This window comes from Xiphophorus maculatus, chromosome 5, assembly GCF_002775205.1.
Source record: "Xiphophorus maculatus strain JP 163 A chromosome 5, X_maculatus-5.0-male, whole genome shotgun sequence".
Lineage (NCBI taxonomy): Eukaryota > Metazoa > Chordata > Actinopteri > Cyprinodontiformes > Poeciliidae > Xiphophorus > Xiphophorus maculatus.
In genome coordinates this window covers 19888162-19908686 of record NC_036447.1, presented here as the reverse complement: position 1 = coordinate 19908686, position 20525 = coordinate 19888162, and the positions used below count along the sequence as shown (strand labels likewise).

The 20525-nt window shown below is 39.7% G+C and overlaps 1 protein-coding gene across 3 annotated transcripts; it reads right to left on the bottom strand.

Annotated features, from left to right (window-relative positions):
• Nucleotides 1-1936: 1936 nt before the first annotated feature.
• On the bottom strand, nucleotides 1937-20151 carry rgl3 (ral guanine nucleotide dissociation stimulator like 3). 3 transcript variants are annotated; one of them, XM_023333049.1, is made up of 17 exons: nucleotides 19895-20151; nucleotides 18799-19064; nucleotides 12720-13009; nucleotides 9331-9375; nucleotides 9037-9206; nucleotides 8717-8868; nucleotides 8308-8619; nucleotides 8123-8226; nucleotides 7958-8042; nucleotides 5400-5486; nucleotides 5282-5314; nucleotides 4886-5007; nucleotides 4708-4803; nucleotides 4502-4613; nucleotides 4143-4427; nucleotides 3220-3334; nucleotides 1937-2912 (listed from the first exon to the last, which is right to left on the bottom strand). In XM_023333049.1, the coding sequence occupies exons 2-17, from the start codon at nucleotides 18988-18990 to the stop codon at nucleotides 2758-2760; spliced, it is 2355 nt and encodes a 784-aa protein (XP_023188817.1). In that variant the 5' UTR covers nucleotides 18991-19064; nucleotides 19895-20151; the 3' UTR covers nucleotides 1937-2757. The 3 variants fall into 3 exon arrangements, with proteins under 3 accessions (XP_023188817.1, XP_005797346.1, XP_023188818.1); XM_005797289.2 differs by lacking the exon at nucleotides 19895-20151 and having other exon boundaries at nucleotides 18799-19422; XM_023333050.1 differs by lacking the exons at nucleotides 18799-19064; nucleotides 19895-20151 and adding an exon at nucleotides 14023-14233.
• Nucleotides 20152-20525: the final 374 nt, after the last annotated feature.

Genomic DNA, 20525 nt, shown 5'->3' with positions numbered 1-20525 from the left:
AGTACAAAATGATTATTTTACTTAGATACTATTAACTAGAAAAATCTAATCAACAAAGAATCTGTAACTGAAAAAAAGCCTTCTCTACATTTTATGGAAATGCTTTTTAAATTGCTTTTTGTCTGAACTTCTCCTTTTTTCCTTCATAGGTCGAGTCCATAAACGAAACAATAAGTTTTCCTAACTCTGCATGGTTTTAAAGCAAACATACAATTATAATTTATACAACCTCTAAATTATAATTTACCTCAGTGAAATAAATATTTTATTTTCTCATAAACAGTCTTACACAGAAAATGGAAAAAAAGAAGAATGAGGAGGAGTTCACTTTAGGAATAAACAAACCAGAATGCGATCTTTGTGTTGTATCTGACTCCATCTAGCGGTCAGATATGATAAAACATTTTAAAGCAGTTTCGAGATTTAGCAGTAAAGATGTGCATTCAGTGACTTTTGAGCTAATAATTCCTTCCAGTATTTTTTCTGTTTTTCAGTATATAATCTGTTAAGCGCTCATAGAGAACCTTTGAAATTATAACTCTTTACGCAAGAACTAAAGAGGATAAATAAACTAAACGTGAATTCTCAGCCAAAATGAAGAACATATTTTTTTGAATGGTTAACCAGATCCCAGAACTAAGTCTGACAGGAACATCTGTAAGGTCACCTAAAGAGGGACAGGAAATACGATCTGTAAGATTTGAAGAACTTTTGGTCGAGGGAGAGAGGCAGTAAAACTAAATAATGAAAGTGATTTTAAATTTGCCTCAACCAAATATCAAAGTGTGCGCGCCCAATGTCACAAATAAAAAAAGCAAAGCGTAGAACTGTAGACTTGCTTTATTAGTGAATATATTTAATACTAAATATGTACATCATGTGCTTAGATTAAACAAAAATAAAACATCTCTTAAAAAAAACAATAAAAACATGTTTATAAAGTGACAATATAAGTAAGTCAAATGCATGAACATAATACTGCACAACGAATGGAGGAACAAGCGGCAGAAGTCGTCGATTTCTTCTTTACTGCAGATTTCAGCCCTTTTTGTCGTCAAAACTTCGGCTGAATGTCTTCAAACTGCAGCAGCTTTTCAAACTGAAGACGTCGCTCAGGTCACATGCAGAAACACGTCTTCTCACATACGAGAGCCTTCCCTCAGATCAGAAACAGCGAAGCAGCCGAGGGTCACACTGTGCATCCTTCAAATGACCAGCAGCTTTTTACATCACTGACTCAGCAAAATATAAAACAATTACACAATTCAGACGAGGTTAGAGACCAAAACCACTTGAAATCAGCAGGATGTTCCTTCATTTGACCACTACAGAAAAAAAAAAACTTTCATTTAAACTGAAACAAATATGGGTGGAGCTTATGAGAACTGTAGTAAATCAAGGTTTTATGTCAGATTTAGGCACAAAAATCAAAAACCAAACTCCTCCATATATTAACCCAGGTGTTTGCTAGATCCTACACATGACAGGAATCTTTTTAGCAACAAATCTACATGCGCTCAATAAATCGCTGCAGTCCAACTGAAACCTACAACTTGGAAGGCTGAGACATTTACAAAATTCAAATCAACGTGAAAATCCTTCATAACTCTGGTTTTGTTTTAAAAAGGACCAGAGGAGCTGTTACTGGGAAGATCTTCCCGCTTTCTGTACCTTATCAATACAGGTCAGATCGTAACAGAATAAAAACAGGCTCAAACATTTTCTCACACTGCAAAAACAAACTCGCATAGCATTTTTTTTTGTCTAGTTTCTAGTGCAAATGTCTTAGTACCCTTTAAAAATAAAAAAACCCCTAACTTTTCAGCAAGGTGACAGAGTTTTTCAGTCAATAATTCTTTAACATTAATTTGAAAAAAGTACTATTTCCACTGGCAAGTTATTTTACTTATAACAGGGGGACATTTTCTTGTTATAAGTGAAGTAATCTGCCAGTGGAACCAGTATTGTGTCATCCATATTAAGGAATTATTGATTTAAAACAAGCTTCTGTATCTTGCTAAAGTTAGTTGTAGATTAGTTTTGTCTTACTTCAAGTGGACTAATATATTTGCACTAGAAACTAGTCAAAAAAAACCTTGATATTTTTGTGTTGTTGCAGCACATTGTGCCACCATTGCTCTGACACATGAATACTGAAGTGTGTTAAATAATTTAAACAGTTAAAATTACATTTAGAGTGTATAAAATATTTAAAATTTCAACTAAAAGACATGTGAATGTTCATGAGTTTCTCTCAGGACAATGTTTCTGTATCCAAGGAGTGTTACAAATATAAAAACATGGTCTGGTTTCATATTTGATCTGTCCGAACTCGCTAACCAGTGAACGTCAGCAGCTCTTGTTACGCTTTCAGATTATCTGGGTGAAGCAAAAATGCTTCTGTAGTCATTCAGGAGTTTCCACTGATGAGTCAAACTCAGGACTGCTGATGATTTCCTCCACATGGGATTCAGATCCCACTACCGTCCAATATCCCACACTACTAGAAATCCTGGATGAACATCTGGATTATTCTGGTGTCATCTCTCCTCTCACAGAGCAGGTTTTCTCTCGCTCTGCTGGTAAAGTGAGAACTGCTCAGAGTTATTCTTCAGTCAGAGTCAGTCAGACACACTGACGGTCTTTGCGGTGATGAACAGAAACGAGGAGGAGCCTCGGATGCATCTCGGGTCTTCTGACACAGACGAGGAGATGCAGTCAGTCAGTAAATATTCGGCCTGTGCAGAAGCTTGTCATTCATTTGACGTGCCGGCCCCTGGGTCGAGCGCCGGGGCTGGAGAAGGAGCCAAACTGTTTCCCGTGGCTCCTCCAGCGCTGCCGCAGCACAAAGTCGTAGTTGGCCGAGGTGCACATGGCGTAGAAGACGTTGGCATTGTCAGGAATGTGAAGCTCTGAGGAAAACAAAACACATGTGAGGAGTTGCTCGGTGTGTCCTGTGTCGTCTAGATTTGATTCAGAAAATCTTTAGTTTTTTTTTTTTTTTTTTGGCAGCAAGAACAACAAAATCAAGAACTTTTTGAACAAGACTTTGTTTTTGTTTAAATACTGAATTCAATTAAAACAATACTTTTTATACAAGCAGTTTAAAAGTTGTTTAGTTTAGAAGGGAACAGTGGTCCGATAGGAACCTGTAATATTAATAATGATCTAAGCAGAAATATTCCAGCTATTCAGACAGACTGAAGTGCAGATGGTCACCTCTCCCATGGTTGAGCAGCTGGTAGAGGCCGAAGTCGCTGCTCCTGAAGTCCTCCATGTTGTGTTTCTCTAGAGCTCTCTGGATCACCTGCGGCGTGTGGTCCTGGCTGGTCAGCTGCACAGAAAACAGGAAGACTTCTCCAATGTAGTTACTGGATAGAAAACTCAATCCTGATATTAGCTTAATTATCTTAATGTTTAATTTGCAACTACAGAACAAATACAAATGAATAAATTAGGAACGCATGATATATCCACACTAATATGTTGGCTGATGTTAGTTATTTTTCAACCAATTGGTATCAGATTGGGTTGATATTAATGACCAATATTATTTTTATCTTGCTTTTTGTTTCTGGAGTAGAGGAGGTTGGTCGTGGTATTTGTTTAGTCATGAGATTGATGCAGCAAAGAATTGTGGGAAGTTAACCGAAGCAGAGAGGCAGTTTCTATTTTAAAGATTAGTGAAATATATACAGTATGTAATGTCTGTAAATATCGGAAATTGCAGCAACATTAATATCTGATATCAACATCGGCCCAAATTTGTATATTGGTGCATTCAGAAAATATTGCAATTATTTTTAAATTGTTTTTAATGTACAATATTACATTGTCCGCTACCATTACAATAACAGTAATAAACTTCATTTCATTCTTAATTTGTTACTCATACAGAAAAATTGACAGAAATAAAAAAGTGAATTATTCCTTTGTCTTTTATTTTGTTCAAGCAAACACTGCTCAACAATAATAATTTCTTTAAAAATTCTAATTAATTCTCAACAATGTCATTTCATTATTTTGAAGTAAATTCTAAATTGAGTGGTCCTTATAATTGGCAACCATAACAGAATAAAAGCAAGAATAGGTTTTATTTTTTTTCTGACTGAAACAGATCTCCAGTAGTTTGGTCAACGTACCAGGATGCTCTTGTAGACGTTTCCGTTGCTGACACACTCCACCGTGACCCTGATGATACACGAGTCTGCGATCTGTTTGTTGTAGAGAGGCAGCACGGCCTGAGGAGAGCAGGTGGACTGTAATGAAGACGACGACGATGAGGAGGACGACTCTGGGCTGAGCGCCAGAGAAGAAGAGGAGAGGTCAGGCTGCGAGGAGCAGCAGGATGAGCTGGAGAGTCTCGGTGAGGACGAGGAAGACATGGAGAAGTCCTCCGCTACGTTGTGAAGCGAGCCTGGGAGAGACTGAAGCCAAGGGAGAAAATGTGAGTTTATTGGAGCCCAAGCAGGAGTCTGGACACCTGCTTGGGCTCTTTTACCTTCAGTTTGAGCCTGAAGGGTGAAGGCTGAGGCGTGGAGAGGTCCTCCAGGTCTGAACCACTGGACCCAGACGACGACACGCTGATCTGATCCGAGTGCGATGTTCGCAACCTGCACATAAAACACACAAAACAAGTTACTCTAAAAAAACTGACAGCAACCAGTAGTTAATTTGAGTTTTGACAGCTGATCTTTCAAAACTTACAAAGCGAGCTTATTGGCCAGCAGACGGCGGCTCCAAGAGTTGGGAGAGCTGGGGCAGGGGTCAACAGGAGGCTCCAGGTCCCGAGACCGCTCGTAGCTACGGAAACAAAAAGACAACATGAGACATTGCAGGGTTTGGTGAAACCTTCATTAAAACCGTTTTGTTTTCCTGGTTTTACCTCTCCTGCTCCGTGAGCAGAGTGTGAGCCTGGAGCCAGGCTGTGAGGTCAGAGTTCACCGAGAGGCTGTAGTGGGAGCAGAAAGCCTGCAGCTGTCGAATCTGAGAGAGGATCTCATACTCCTAAAGGAAGCAAAGTTAAAAGCACTGAATAATCCATGAAACATATAAAACTGATGATAATAAATCAAATTCTGAACCAGTCATAAAAAGCCAGAAGTATCCACACTCTTTACAGAGTCTGAAGCTCTTTTTAGTCAATTTTGATTGAAAATATAAATGAAACGTTTGACTGTTAAAGATCCATTCACTTATAGTAGGAGTGCTGCAAACCACAATTCTTTCAATTTATTCAAACAGATATTCCTATGAAGCGCCACTAGGGGGCAGAACTTACCCGTCTCCGTTTCTCAAAGTTGATGAGATTCTCCTGTAAAAAAATTAAATAACCAAAGTTATAATGGGACCAGACAGCTCTGAATTGGACCCTAGAGAAGAGTAGGAAAAGAACCGACCTCCACAGTGTCGGTCAGCGCCGTGTCCAACATGGTGAGGACCGTCAGGTACGTCCCCAGGTACGGCACCACACCGCAGCTGAAGCTCTGAGGGAGAAAACAAACATTATGCATGATGCACACACAGAAAAAAAACTAGAAATATAAAATATTCTGACCTGAGGTTTTCATTTCTTCATAAAATAAAAGTATTTTAAACAACACATTTGCTGCTCTGTCTGAAACATTGAATATGATGCGAAACATTTTCCACAACCACCAGCCTGCAATATTTATAATAAATGTAGGAATCACTTTTTTAATTCCTTTACCTTTGTGCTGAACTTGTAAACATTTTCCATTTTCAAGCACAAAAAGAAGAGGAGGAAGCTTAAAACACAAAATCAGCTTAAGGGAAGTGGATCTGATGATTCAGGAAGACATTTAAAGACTTTATGTCACACATTTCTCTACCAGCTGACACATTTATTCTATTTCAGTGGTCAGAACTGAAATTTGGGAAGTGAAAGGGAATTTCAGAGCAAATCGCGGGGTTTCCTTTCACAGTGGGTCTAGACGCAGTCATGACTTACAGCTATGTGCGGCACTGCTTTCACGATGACTCCTCTGTTACAGGGAGAGGACAAGAGTCGTGTCAACGCTCGTGAATCAAAGCGAGGCGACAACAAGTGGACGCGTTATATAATCGTTTCCTGCACGGCTGAGTGGAGCGGGGGATGTGGGAGGGTGCAACATGACCAGTTTAGCTTCAGCCATTGTGCAACATTAGAGGGCAGGTTTTATAAAAACTGGAGTATCTGACTGTAGAGTCACTAAATCCACATCCTTATCGGCTGTTGCTCACAGTAACAAAAGAAAAGGTGAAAAGTTATCTAATATGTGAAACACCTTGAGCAATAAAAAAAGTTCACCTGGCAACCAACAAATGGATGTTATGTGTTGAGGAAAGCTGCAGTTTCAGAGAAATGTCTGCTTGCTCTTCAGCATTAAATAAAACATGCAGGATCTAGTGATTTATTTGTTGCCGTCCCAGATTCAGCATCGGCCCTCGTCTTTGCACAGAGATGATAAATGAAACTCCTCAAGTCAGAGCAGTTTCACCCAATTCCTTCCTGTTGTGCATTTGCTTACATAAAGCCGCTTCTCAATATTCTTTTGTTGCTCTGCTCCCATCCAGACCAGCCATTCCCAGGACTGGTTCTATTGGAAGTTTCTTTGGTTTGAACTGGATATGTCCAGTCACAGCTGGCTCACGGGGTTTCTATAGATGAATATGCCGAGGTGTTAAAACCTCTGGGATTTTCATTGAGACCGTTTTAATCAAAATTAAAAATAACCTGGAAATATATTGAACATAAGCACTCAATCATAAGAGCTATAAAATTTCAAAACGTCCCAGTATAAAATAAAATTTAAGACAGTGGTTATTTTTTTCAATTGAAAAGACAGATATTTAAACAACAACAAAAAATAAACAACACCTTTATGGTGGAGAAGTGTTTAAAACCAAAACAAATGTATGCGTGATAAGCTGCTTCCCTGAAAACAGAGTTGTTGCAAAAGACAACATCGCTTTATAAAAATTTGTGTTTTTTTCTAACATAGTAATAAAATATCTCTTAGGTGCTTTTTTTTTGTCTTTCACAGACTACCTTTAGAGGAAAGTAGGGAAAACTGAGATAGTCAAATTTTCAACATAACAGGAAAGCTGGAAGGATTACAGCAAAATTGTTCCATTTTATCAGCCATCAACCTGGATTTTTAAATACTTCAGCCTTTTGGAAACCTCATAGTTAAGGAAAAAATCTACATTCCCAACAGGATGAGCATAGAGACTTCTCCCTTTTGATGCTAGCTGTGCAAAATTTGAAAATCGCCAATATAAGACGCTAAAGGCTGTTTAAAATGCTGTATTACGGCAACCGTTCAACCAACTCAAGATATAAATCATTGATTTTTCACAGCGGGGGTCGTGAGAATAAAATCTTTTCAGTGTTATTTTTGTATTTTCTTTTATTTTGACAATTAAAAAGAAAGAAATCAGAATCAACCAAAATTTTTGCAAAAACCAAAACCCGGAGGTCAGAAATCAGCATGAAATTGTGATCAGTGAAGCTGATTGATTGTTTTTCCTCTTGTTCGAGTGAAAAACATGGGCAGCAAAATCAGACGCCTTATTATTAAGCCAAAAATTCAGCTGTGGTGTTCTGTAACAAACTAAATCCTTGGCAGGAATCATTTCTCTTTACATGGTCAGAATTGGGACTTTCTGCTCCAGTTACTTGCAAACACAAGCAGTTTTACTTTGTCAGATAAGTTTATGTCGGGTTACTAGAGTGCAACTTTTCAGTGGTTATCACAATTGTCAGATAAGGGTTTTCTGATAAACGCAGCTCAGTTCTGCTGAAATGCAGCTCAGTTCTGCTGAAACAACATTTAAAGAATATACCAGATTTGTTCTTCATTTGTATTCCATGTTATTTGAGAGTGAAGCCAATTTAAAATTTGATGTTTCAATCCAAGTTTCTTACATGTATGAGGATGAAAAACATGTTTACCTCAACTAGTATCTCTCCGTTTGTGAGGACACAGTTCTCATCGGGAAACGTCTCACACAGGTGATCAAAGACGGTCATGCTTTCCCTAAAAGAAATATTCAATTCATTGGTTAATCCAGATTCTCGGAGTCATAATCCTGACGCTTTCTGAAAACATCAGCACACCTGCTCACAGCGGCCCAGGTCCTCTTGAGGCGGTACACGGCGTTTGACTGCAGGGCGGACAGGATGGCTTTCAAAGACGAGAAGTTCTTCAGCTGTCTGCACTCCTGTGGAGAAACAATGCTGCTTACTCTGCAGGTCAACATAAACTGTTGTTGAACTTTGTGGCGATTTGTCTGGATCCTGACCTGTGCGACGGCGATCCACCACTCGATGACGCGCGCCCTGTGAACCGGACTGGCGTGCGAGCCGCGAGGCGAGCCGGGTGCCGAAGACGGGTACAGAAAGGTGGAGGTCGAGGAAGGGGACAAGACGGGAGAGGAAGTGCATGGGCTGGGTGAGGATGGGCAGAGGAGGGAAGTGATGACACGATTCGTCACTGCGTTGAACTGGGAAATGGTGGCTCGGACCGTCGGCGCCAGATTGCGGTTTTCCTTCTTGTCACGCTGCGACCAGATGCAGCCCAGGCAGTGGAACGGCTCCACTTTCACAAACAGCTCCTGCAGGATTGGTGGGGACATTAAGGAGAAGTCATACGAGATTAATCCATCAATCAAACTCCATCAAAGACTGTGGATTTGTGTGCGTGTTACATACGGCGTCCAATCTGGTGAGCTGCTCTGCTACGTCTCTAACTGGAAAGTCCAGGAAGTTGTGTTTGTCTGGTTTAGAGGACATTTCTCCTCCATCGCCGAGTTTGCAGCGCTGCAGGGATGCACTGAGGTGTTCTGACACGGAGCGGCGGCAATCTGTCAAAACACAACATGAACGAGAGAAATGAATGATCAGCAGGTCGCTACAGGGCTTCGCAGAACCTACTCCTTAGTCTTGTCTGGATTTTGTGAGATGGATCGACACAAAGTTGAGTTGAAAAGACTGATTGGTTTTTTTCTTTGTTCAATTGTGCATGCCACTACCTTGTTCCTGGAGTCTCTTGAGCAAAGCCTCAGCAGTCGAAAGCAAACGTCTGAAGCAGAGTCGATGGCGTAGGTGGGAACACAGCAGCCTCAAGGCCTGATACTGAGGCGGGTCCTGGAAGTCGGTGCTGTATTCCTCCAGCCACAGCCGGACCACCGGCAGAGCAGGACTGAAGAGCAGCAGAGGGAGGAACAAAACACGTAAAGCTTAGAAATTAAGTCACAGCTGATTGTTGTGCAGGTGAGCTGATGAAGCTCTGATGTTGAAGCCAGGATAGCTGGGACTGAACTCACCTGTGCAGACTGACTGCGTTGTCCAAGTTAGCAAGCGCTTTGTCTCTGAAGGGAAAAGGAAACGGTAAAGCTTATCAGCTGAACTATAAATCAAGACATCATCAGATAAAAGAAAAAAAAAAACATGGCAGCTAAGTAGTGACAGAAATCATCCTGTAAACAACAGAGACCACTACAGCAGAACGGCCAGGCTGTCCATCCTGTGGAAATGTCCTGCAACACTCCTCCATCCCCACAGAGATGTTGGCCTTGGCACAGAGCGTAAACAGAGACCCGTCTTCCTCTGGGATTTATAACCCTGCCATAAAACATAGGTGCAGTAAAACTAAAGTATCGCTCCATGTTGTCTGCGTCGCAGAAACTGAGCTGCAGTTTTACAACAAGATCCTGATGTTTATGGTATTGATATGCGATTGAAAACAATTAAAAAACTAACAGACGTGGAGCAATGCTCATGTTGCTGATAAAATACAGCTTATGGGAAACTACAGTATAATATTTAGTGGCAATCAGACGTACACAAACACTCATATGACGAACTTGGCTATTTCATTTATGTTTTTCAACTATTATTTTTCATACAGACTCAAATTTATAGATCAACAACTAATATTTGGATAAGACCCCCCTAGCAAGTTGCATCAGCAAGTTCTTTGAAGTGGGTTGATTTACTTTAAAAGATTTAGTGGAGCTCAATAAAACATATTAGTTCACAAGCTTTGAGCAAATGTTTTTTACAAACGTTTTTCAGAAGGTTTGAGGGCAGGGACATTTCAGATTTGGACTCTGGTGGCCGAACCATGTGAGAAAGACGTCTCCTGTTCCTTGAACCACTCTACCACAATTTGAGACGTCATCTTGGAATATAACCTGGTCATTTAGTTTACTCAGGTAGTCGGCTGACCTCATGATGGACCTGACCAACAACAGAAGCTCTAGAGCACAACACAGGCTTATATGGTAGAAATGCTCTGTCACTATTAAAAACAGCCCTGTGTTCTGTTATTTCTCCTTTATTTGCTTTCACCAAACAGTTTAATGACCACCAGTCACGTGTTTTTAGGATTCTCCACTTGACTTCCAGTTTTTAACAAAGCCTTGGTCAGTTTTTTACCCAATTTTAGCAGATCTTGCAACTCATTAAAGGTTTTTTTTTCTGTTTGATGCCAACTATTTGATCCTTCTTAACACAGACTTAGTTGTTGCCAACTGAAAGATAACTGTCTATGCAGTAATTACCCAGTAGGAGGATCTGACCCATTTAGCCAGTTAGATCCAAGCGGCAACTTTTTTGTGGCCTGACATGGTACACCAAAACCACCGTGGATGTTTGTTTAGGATCATCCTCTCATTGAAACACCAACCAAATGTCTGAAATGAAATCCATATGATGTAGGAAGGCCAGTGAAGCTGGTTTCAAAAGGCCAGCACTGACCTAGAAAGACACGTCTGACCTAAAATGGACTCCTTCAAGCACAAATATAAAACCCAACACCGCTGGACCCATTGTCAAGCATGGCAGAAGCTGCATCATGATGGGGGCCCATTTCACCACCTATGCTTTGTAGAAAAGGAATTTATAAAAACTAGGTTCCACGACAAAATTTTTAAACTTGACTTCAATCAGCAGCTAATCTGTTGAAATCTGGCTAAAGTTGTTTAACCACTCCAAAAAAAGTTTAAATGCATCTTTAAGAGTTCACAATTGTAATAAAATTGACACCAGTGATGAGTAAGCAGCAGAGTTGTATAATCTAATGACAGTGATAGAAATGGAACATCCTGTATTAAATCCTGTTGGGATAACACCTTTTCCAGTTTGCCGCGACCTCGTCCACTGAAGCTTACAGGAAGCCTGCCGCCACCAGCACAGCTCCGATGAGGGCGGCTGTCTGACGAACAATAAATCTACCAGTGCACCAATTAAAGCAAGCAGCTGTTTGAAGCTTTTGCAGCAAGACGTGCAAAGGCTTTTTAGGCCTTTTAGGAGTCGCTTCAGGACAAAATGTAATGAAAGGCTCTTTCTAAGACATTCCAGCAGGGAAAAAAAAAATAAAAAATCAAACCAGGTACGCCGCTGGGCGTGGAGGGTGTAGTCATGAAGCGCTCACAATACAACAAAGCTCAGGAAGCTTTGTTTACCTCGTGACGATAAAGCCTGCCCTAGAAACCAGCAGAGATTTGTTCTGAGAACAGCTGATGGGCCGTGAGGAAGCTGGTAAACTGCTGTCTGTGTTGAAAACTGATACGCGCATCTGGCCAGTCATAAACCCTTCTGACGCAGACGCTGCGCTAACGTTTGACGGCAGTGATGACCTCCCTAAAAATTGCTACAAGCTGGGGAAATAAATCAATGTCAGAAAAGTTTGAAAGCAAATACAGCGAACATCTCTGCGTCACAGCTCCAGATAAGAGGAGGTTCTGTTATGGCACGGCTGTTTTTAAAATCGTAAATGTAAAATTTTTATTCCTGATTAAATTATAAAACATTATAATCCACCAAGATCGATTTATATATTATGAAGCCTTAAAAAAAAGGAAGGAAGGAATAAAGGACACAAAGGAAAGAAAAACACAAGGAATGGTGAATGAAAGCACAATTAAGGAAGAGCACAAGGAAAGACTGGACACCAGGAAGGAAGGGAGGATGCAAGAAAAGAAGGGCACAAGTGAAGAAAGGCGGTACAAGACATGGGGGGTATTGGAGTGGGCAATACTGTATCGTTTACTGTTATTGATAAATTTCAATTAATGATGTTAAAACGAAACTGACAGTATTTTACAGTATCTCTGTTTTTTTCTCCAGAATTTGTTCCACAAAAATCTGTGAATTTGAAAATATTGAATGTAACTAGTAGAGCATTTAAATCCTGTTTCTTTAAGTAAGTGGTGTGATAAAATTCTAACTCTGTATCACCCTCTTCTAAGAGGCATTATTTAAGAAAATAAGGACAAAAAGGAAGAAAAAAAATTATAAAAAGGAGGGAAGAACGTAACAATGGAAGGACAGAAGAAAGTGAAGGTGCAAGGCTGAACAACCTTTGTACGATCCAGTTGGGAATAAAGTCTTAAGCTGATTTTTTTTTTTTTCCCCCAATTCGGTTATTTTCTTCATCAGTACTTATCCTAGCTAGAAAAATACTCTTATCAAATTTCATGCTTTTCCAGACAACTTATGAATAAATTGATATTCACAAACAATGTAGGATTAGGATGACTTGTAGAAAATGTCAAACTATTGTTTTTTCGCCCCTCCTGCACACTGACTGTTTTCTGTTAAACAGATCAGTCTAAATCAAGCAGCAACAATGAGCTCATATAGCTGCTGACTGGGCCCTCATGGTTTCTGTTAGCACCCGCCTCAGTTCAGTGAAAGCCCACAAGTTCACCTCTGAAACAGCAGTTCGATGAAGGCGCCGGTGGAGGTGAAGGCCCGGTACATGGAGAAGAACACCCGGATGAAGTCGGGCTCCCGGTGCTCTGCGTCCAGCAGGTGGGACACCAGGCGCTCCAAGGTGGCGGCCTTCAGCCTGCGAACCTTCACCGTGTGGTACTGGACACAGCCGAAGGCCGGCGAGAGGTCAGGGGAGTCGGAGCCCGGCGGGGCGGGCTCCCTTCGAAGGGTGATCCCAAAAATGGCCCCGTCCTCCTCCTCCTCGCCCCACTCCTGCACTGGTTCCTGCAGGAAAGAAAAATTTAAAAAAAAAAATGAAATTGAGTCAACACAAACACTGAGGGAAAATTAGCACAAAATAAAAATGTTTTCCATAAACATGGAGCTGCTTTATAAGATGTACTTGGAATTGGATTTAGGTGAAACTGTACATGGATGGTTCTCATTCTTAATATTCCTTGACGCAGCTTTAAGTACTAGGAGAGGACAGAAACTGCAAAGTAACCGATGACTCAACGGTTCATTGATGCCACTTATGTTTTTAAAACACAGACACTGTTAGATTCCCCATGTTAGAATCTGTTCATTTCCTCTGCATCGGTTTAATTAAACAGGGTACTGCATCAGGCTCAATCTCACATTACACCACAGGGACTGGATATTTTATTACAATATTTGATCAAATGTATTGGAATTAAGTATTTCAGAATTCCCCACAGGCGTTTTGACAATAAATCTATAAATTCATATTGTCAAGAGCCTTACAAACACCAATACTGTTTAAAAATAAAACTTGCACAAACTGTACTGCATTATACCTGTTACACTAAACGTATGAAGAAAGTTGCAATTTTAGATTGGTGGTTTTAAAACACATCTACACATAATCTCCAGTCAGACAAGTTGATATTTATATGTTCCTCGACAAATGAATAATACACATAATCAGGCATTATTTTCTAACAAATGTTGACTAAATTAAACGCAAGGATGACCATGAAGTGAAATAATTTAACTAAAAAAAGTCAGCTTTCCTGGCTTCGTATGAGCACTGGTTGGCAACATGTCGTTGTACATGAAGTCTTATTTTGGCACACATGTATTAGAGAAGCAAAGTGTGCAACAAGTTGCAACCAGAGCGTTCAGCACGGCGGTGCAGTGATTTATAACCCTGTCAAGTCAATGCAAGCATTTGTCAGCACGTCAACAGAAACACTCAGGCTCACACGAACATAAAAACACAATTAAGATTCCTGGTTTTGCTTAAAGGTCAAATAACTAAAGTTAAATTTACATACCATCGATAACTGCCATTTTCCCATGTTTTGACAAGAGATGCGGTGAATAAATCCTTCTTAGTTTTGCTCCTGGATCTCAACGTAAACTGCGGGTAGTTAGGAATAGAGCCGCTTTCTCCGACTGTGGACTCGACTTTGAAGTAAACTTAAAACATCCATGTTATCAAAACTAACGAAAATATTAAAAATGATTCAACAGGTTGATCTCCTCGTAAAGCACCGAGATACTGAGGAGAAAGAAGTCTGCAACAACGTTTTGTATGAGGTGGGCGGAGCCAGGAAGCAGGTGTGGGCGGGGCCAGTCCAGGCTGACCAATAAGCGGTTAGGAGCAGATGACAGCAGGTGTGCTGATGTTGATACTGAAACTACTGGCATTGTTTGGAGGACTATTATTATACTGACAGCAAACTGATAATAGTAGTTGAAGTACCTGAAATAACGGTGTAAATCCCCTCAATTGTTTAAACATCAGTTTTAAATGAGGAATAAAGCAAAACCTATCAATTCATTCAACTTTTAAAATAAAGGGAAAACCTATTTCACTGGAATATAACATATACTGTTCAGTAGCTACTCCATGTTCAAAAACAAAAAATAAAAATGCCAGGAAAGGAGCCACAGTTGCATGTCTTCTCTAATTCTCTCTCTGACTTTTCAGGTGAAACATTATTTAGTCACCACTTTAGACAGCCAGCCACATAAAAGCAGCTGAAATGAGCTTCCTCAGTGGACTGACCAGGATTCTACTAAGTATGATAACTATTTGTTTATTCCATTACAATTGAAACCACTAAAAGTGTGTAATTAGAGTGAAAACCTCCATCTGAAGGGAGCTCAGAATAGAGTCAAGACTTTTCTGCATTAAAGTCAGTCAGTTTAGGTGAGTCTGGCATGTGGTGATGAGGATGTGTTCTAGGCGTGACCCAAAACTTACTGAAAATTAGGACAAAATAAGAATTATCATACACTCTGTGCATCCACAGTAATGACTGTGTTAAACAGTTTATTGACTGCATTAATTCAGTAACTATGCTGTGAATTCCCCACTTCCCCAAGTCTTACTGTGAAAAATAGACGCAAAACAAAGTACAACTTCCTTTATCTAAAATATTTTACATTTATTCCACATTTTATTCCATTTACTAAAAAAGAAACCAATAACAAAAAGTGCTTACTCTAACAGCGGCTTGCAGGATGTCTGCTGGACATAAGCACAGCGTCGTCCTCCTGCTGAGATATAGATGCCTATCCTGTCACTGAAAATGGGAAGTGCGGCGATTAACTTTGTTTACAAGCTAAAATCATTCAGCTGGGTTTCTATGATGCATCTAGTGGACTGTAAATCATGCGCATAGATTTTACAACAGCGGTGACAAACACTCTCATTGGTTTGCTGTATTCTCACTGATTGGTATTGATTCTGTTTGTTGAATTGTCTTTGGATCAGTCATTAAACTTTCAACTTTCCAAAAATAAAAAGAACTTTCATTGTTTCCATGCTAAGATAACAAATAGTCATTTAAACCCAGGAACAAAACCTAAAGAGACAAAATATAAAACAGATTTTAAACTTTAAAGTTATTAAAACATTAAGACTTGTTATTTATCCCCTAGTAATCAACTTCAAACCCTATCCCAGAAGAGACAGATTTTATTTACTCTTGTCACTTTTATATTGTGTATACTGTTAATTTTAACTTCACCAACCGCTGGGAGAGAGTTTAGACTACACTTGACATGTTTTATGTTAGAAAGTTATGCATTCATACACGCATTTTACTAGCCTTTTGCTTTTCTTTTAACATCAACATGGTTGTTTTAAAAATAATTTGCCATAGAGATCTTAGTTTCACTTGTTAATTTGTTAAAACTTACAAGTAAAAAAGAAATCATCAACATACAAGTAGAAAGCTAAATAATACTGACATTTGATGACTGAGCCAAAATAAAAACAATTTCACCTAAAAAAAATATTTGACTCAAAGCTGAACCTACAACTTTGGACTTGTTCCAGGTACTTACTTATTTATGTCCATCAATCAGGAGAAAGATGATTCATAGAAAGAAATATAAGATAAATGATAGTTAATCAAATGCATCAAAGAAGTTGACTGTGGGCCAACTTTGTAGGTAAGAAGGAAAACTTTAATAAAAATGGAAAGATGCTAAGCAGCGTCTTGTTGACATTCCTGCCTGTCACTTTAAGACAAAGTACTACGTCAAACAGGTCGGTTCTGATTCTAAAAATACTCGTATGACACACCACGGATGGCATCATGGGAAAACTTTTAGATTTAGTGCCTTTCATTACATTGTAAACACTTGCGTCACAGATTTGTGGATGTACGCGTGATAAAAGCAAATCTCTGAACAGCACCAGAAGAACTTTAATCGGGGCCAGGGTTCTGCTGCTCATTAAGTCAAAAGATGAATAATGAGCGTTTTGTTTGTCTAACGAGTTTCTGTCTCTCACGTTTCTCTAGCCTCAGCGATTCACAAAGGCCAAACAAAAGAGTGGCAGGAGAGACATCAATTAGTTCAAATTAGACACATGAAGGGTTGATGTGGTGGCGGGCCAAGAAGCCGGAGCGTGACTGCAGAAAAACATCAAACTCTTTCGTCTCTGCTTGATGACCAGGACCGTTTATTTCTGAAGAATAACTTCTCAAAAACCAAAGAAATGTTGACTGATTTTAGAGAGAAGCCTCCACCAGGCCCTCCTGTTTTTATCCACAGACAAGCTGTTGAAGTTGTACAACGTTACCAAAACTTCAGAACAATTAACAACTGCCTTGCCTTTAAGGCTGATGCAGTATGTGCTATGGCTCACCAGCATGTTTATGGTGAAAAGGTCTTACTTCTGTTTTATCAGATCAGTTTTACCTTTTCTTTTATTTGTTGGTTTGAGTCACTCACTACAAACATTAAAAAAACAGACTAAGCAGAATTGGAAAGATGTTCAGCAAATTTGTAAGTTCCAGTCAGTAGAACAACACAAGCTATCCATGCTGAGCTAAACTCTCCCCTCATCATTATTACTGTCTGCTCTCAGGTACATGCTAAGAAAGTGCAAAACCAAAAGATAACAATGTTCATTTGTCCCTCTTAGTTTCAGCCTCGTCAATAATTTGACCTCATAAGATCGACTGCAGTAGTCCATGTTTAAATCCTGGTTGTGTCATAAATGTGCTGGTTATTTTTTGGATTTAATTTTCTTCTTCATTATAACATTCATCTTGAAGCTAAACTAGTTAAAGTTCTCTAAATAATAATAATAATAATATTTGAAAAAAGAAATCTGTATTTCCTTCAGCTAAAACAAAAGAGCAGTCTATCTTTCTGGAAAATCTTCTACTTTGTGTTTCCTTATTGGTTTCCTGAAACTATATGAAATGACGCAATAATGGAAGTCCCATGACAAAAAAAGAAAGAATTTGCATTACAAACCGGCTGTCCGCCATGATAATCCAGGATAATAGCAAAAACATTTTTATTCTATCTTATGTTCAACTTGTAAAGAACATTTATTACACTTTTCTTTCACCTTGACTAATTTTTACATTTGGTACAAAGCCGTCTCCCATACCAGCTGGTTACATTTGGTACAAATATAGAAATTGGCAGCCTTTTTGGTACAAAACTTTATTTGTACCAACTAAAGTTGTTCAGACATTTCATTAGTTCAGACATTTGATTTACAGAATGATTTACAGTAATTTTTACTTCTAGTCTAGTCAGACTGAAAGGAAATATGACTGTGCCTCCAATAACGCTACACAATATCAGGAAAAGTTAAAAGAGAAACTATTGCAATTAAGTCACTTTTTCCAGACCCAACTAGTCCACAGTATCGTGCCTGGAAAACCTCTAATGAGAGGCATCCTTCTTACATTCCCAAACTGGAGTCTTTAGATGTTGAGGGACAAGAACCATGGCCTCAAAGATCCATCTCCCATTCCAGCTGGTTCACCCTTTTGTGGCGCACGCTAAAGCTCAATCCTTAAAGCTGCCAACCTTTAAGAATCACATTATCTACTAAACTCAGTGATGAAATCCTGAGGTTCCCAAACAATCCTTTCTCTTTTCCACCACTGTGCTTTGAGATCCTCTCCATGAAGAGCTCCAGGTGCAGCCTTGGCAGAAGCCAACCTGCACTGGGAACAAGTTGGCTTTTTGTGGACACAGCTCTTGGATTTGGCATAAATGGATCCAATTACCATTTAATGTACAACTTCTTTACTCCAGCTATACCTCCTCAAAAACAACCTTGAGCTTTCTCCAAGTCCACAAAACACACAGCCAAACTCATGACCCCCTCAGCCTGTCCATGAAGGTACAGATCTGGGTCACTGATCCTTCTGGATAACAAGTTCAATTATTGCTACGTCACGTTGTCCCTTGCACGCTACACAAATGGGTGTTTCTATGAAGTCCAAAAATCCAAGAACCAACCAAGTTTTAATAACCAGGTTCTTAAATAATGACATAAGGTGCATTCACACCAGTCTTGCTCAGTCCATTTTAATTGAACTCCAGTCCATTTGCCTAGAAACAGACTGGTTCGTTTGGGGAGATGTGAATGTACAATCGAAATCTGATTGTATCATAAAGACGAACTCTGGTCCACCTAAAAACCAAGGACTCAACCGCAGGTTAGGAGAGAAGATATGCTGATACTTTGCCTTTATTGAACTATTCCCCATCCAAAGTATCTAAGTCAAGAAGCCAGCTATAATGCTCTGTTTTCAAACGAGACTATCTTTATCCAGCCATACCTCATGTTGTCCCTCCGTGTCCAGCAGCTGGAAGCTCCTGAGCCACACTCCGGGCTCCGTGTCCATGTGGATGCCCCCGCAGTGATTGGACTTGAGCCACAGCAGCCTCTTCATCCAGCCCACCCTGCTAATGCTTCGCTGATGACTACAGGCTTCATCGTCGCCTCCGCACAAAGAGAGAGTGGTCCTCATTTCCCGGTTTGAGTCGGTCACGCTCACAGGCCCACACACCTCTCATAGGAGATCTCCCACACCTGCTGCCTCATCTGTGTTTGGGAGGAAAGCGTGAAAACGGGTGTACTCGTCTTATTTCAGCCAGCCAGAGTGATATTAGAGTCTGCAAGCATTTAAAAACAGCCACATATTTAACTATGAACTGCTCTTAGGTGGAAAACATGTTAGTGAATGAGCCAACATCTGAAATGTCAGCCTAAAATCGGCTCACCAACCAGATTGCCATTTTATATTATATCACTTATAACAAGGCAGTTTTGCCTGGTTATGCAAGTGAAATAATCTTCCAATTGTACTAGTGCCTCTTCATATATATTAAGAATTTATTTACTTAAAATAAGCTCCTATTTCTTGCTAAGAAATAGCAAGAAATAGACATAAGTTAGTTGTGTCTTATATCAAGTGTGCTAAGATATCTGCACTAGAAACTAGAACAAAAATACTTGGTGAGATTTTGTGGATTTTGCGGTGTATTTGGATCTAAATAAAAATAAACAAATGCCTGAAACTTATTAATAAAGAATCTGTATAAAGTTCCCCTTTTCAAATGGTAAAACAAATAAACTACCTTTTTAACTATATTCTAATTTATACATTAGGTTATATTCAGTTTTTGTGCACTAATTACAAAAACAGTGTCAGTAATGGCCACTTAATCCATGCTCTTGAGTACTATGGCAGTCATCAAAAATCATTTTCAGTTCCAGCTATGGCAGATATAATGCATAAATAACATTGAGGTCTTTCATAAGGTGCATAATTACAAACAGAAAATTAAAAAAAAAATGAATAAATCCGAGCACAAAAGAGTGCAGATACACACACAAAAAACAAAAACACAGAAAACATGCATTTACTTAACTCTGTCCCGGCTCCTTTTGCCTGTCTGTCCACGTTCGGGGCTGCGTGTCTTCAGCCACAGCATTCACGCAGAAACAAGAGTGAAGCTCGGAGGAAGAGAATCTGGCATTTATCTCTGAGGGCTGATTGTTCTGAGTCAGTGGGTGGATGATGCCTTGCGCATGAGTCCGTGGTAAAGGCCTCCTCCTTGTTTAGCTGCAGCCTACTCTGTTATGTGTAAAATTGCTGTTTTATAAAATCAAATCATTCCAGCTCAATGCTCTGCTCATGAAAACAATGCACAAACTCTGCCCTCATTTTCACTTCAGTCGTGCGTAAAAAAACACGAGACTGTAGGTAAGAACGACGATTCTTTCGATGAAGGAATGCGCAAAAAATCTTAGAAATACTTTTGTTTTCCTATGAATAGAGTCGAAAACAACGAGATCGTGGTTTTAAATAACTGAATGTTTCCCCTGGCGCAGTGACGGACAGGTGTGTCTCGATGACAACTAATGACAGTCGGAGCATTTAGGCTGAAAGCCGAACAGACTGGCATGTCTAAAAACCTGTTTGCGGGCCATTTCGATGAAGCAGCACACACACACACCCCACACACGCCCACGCCCGCCACGTTTCAAACCGTGCGACAG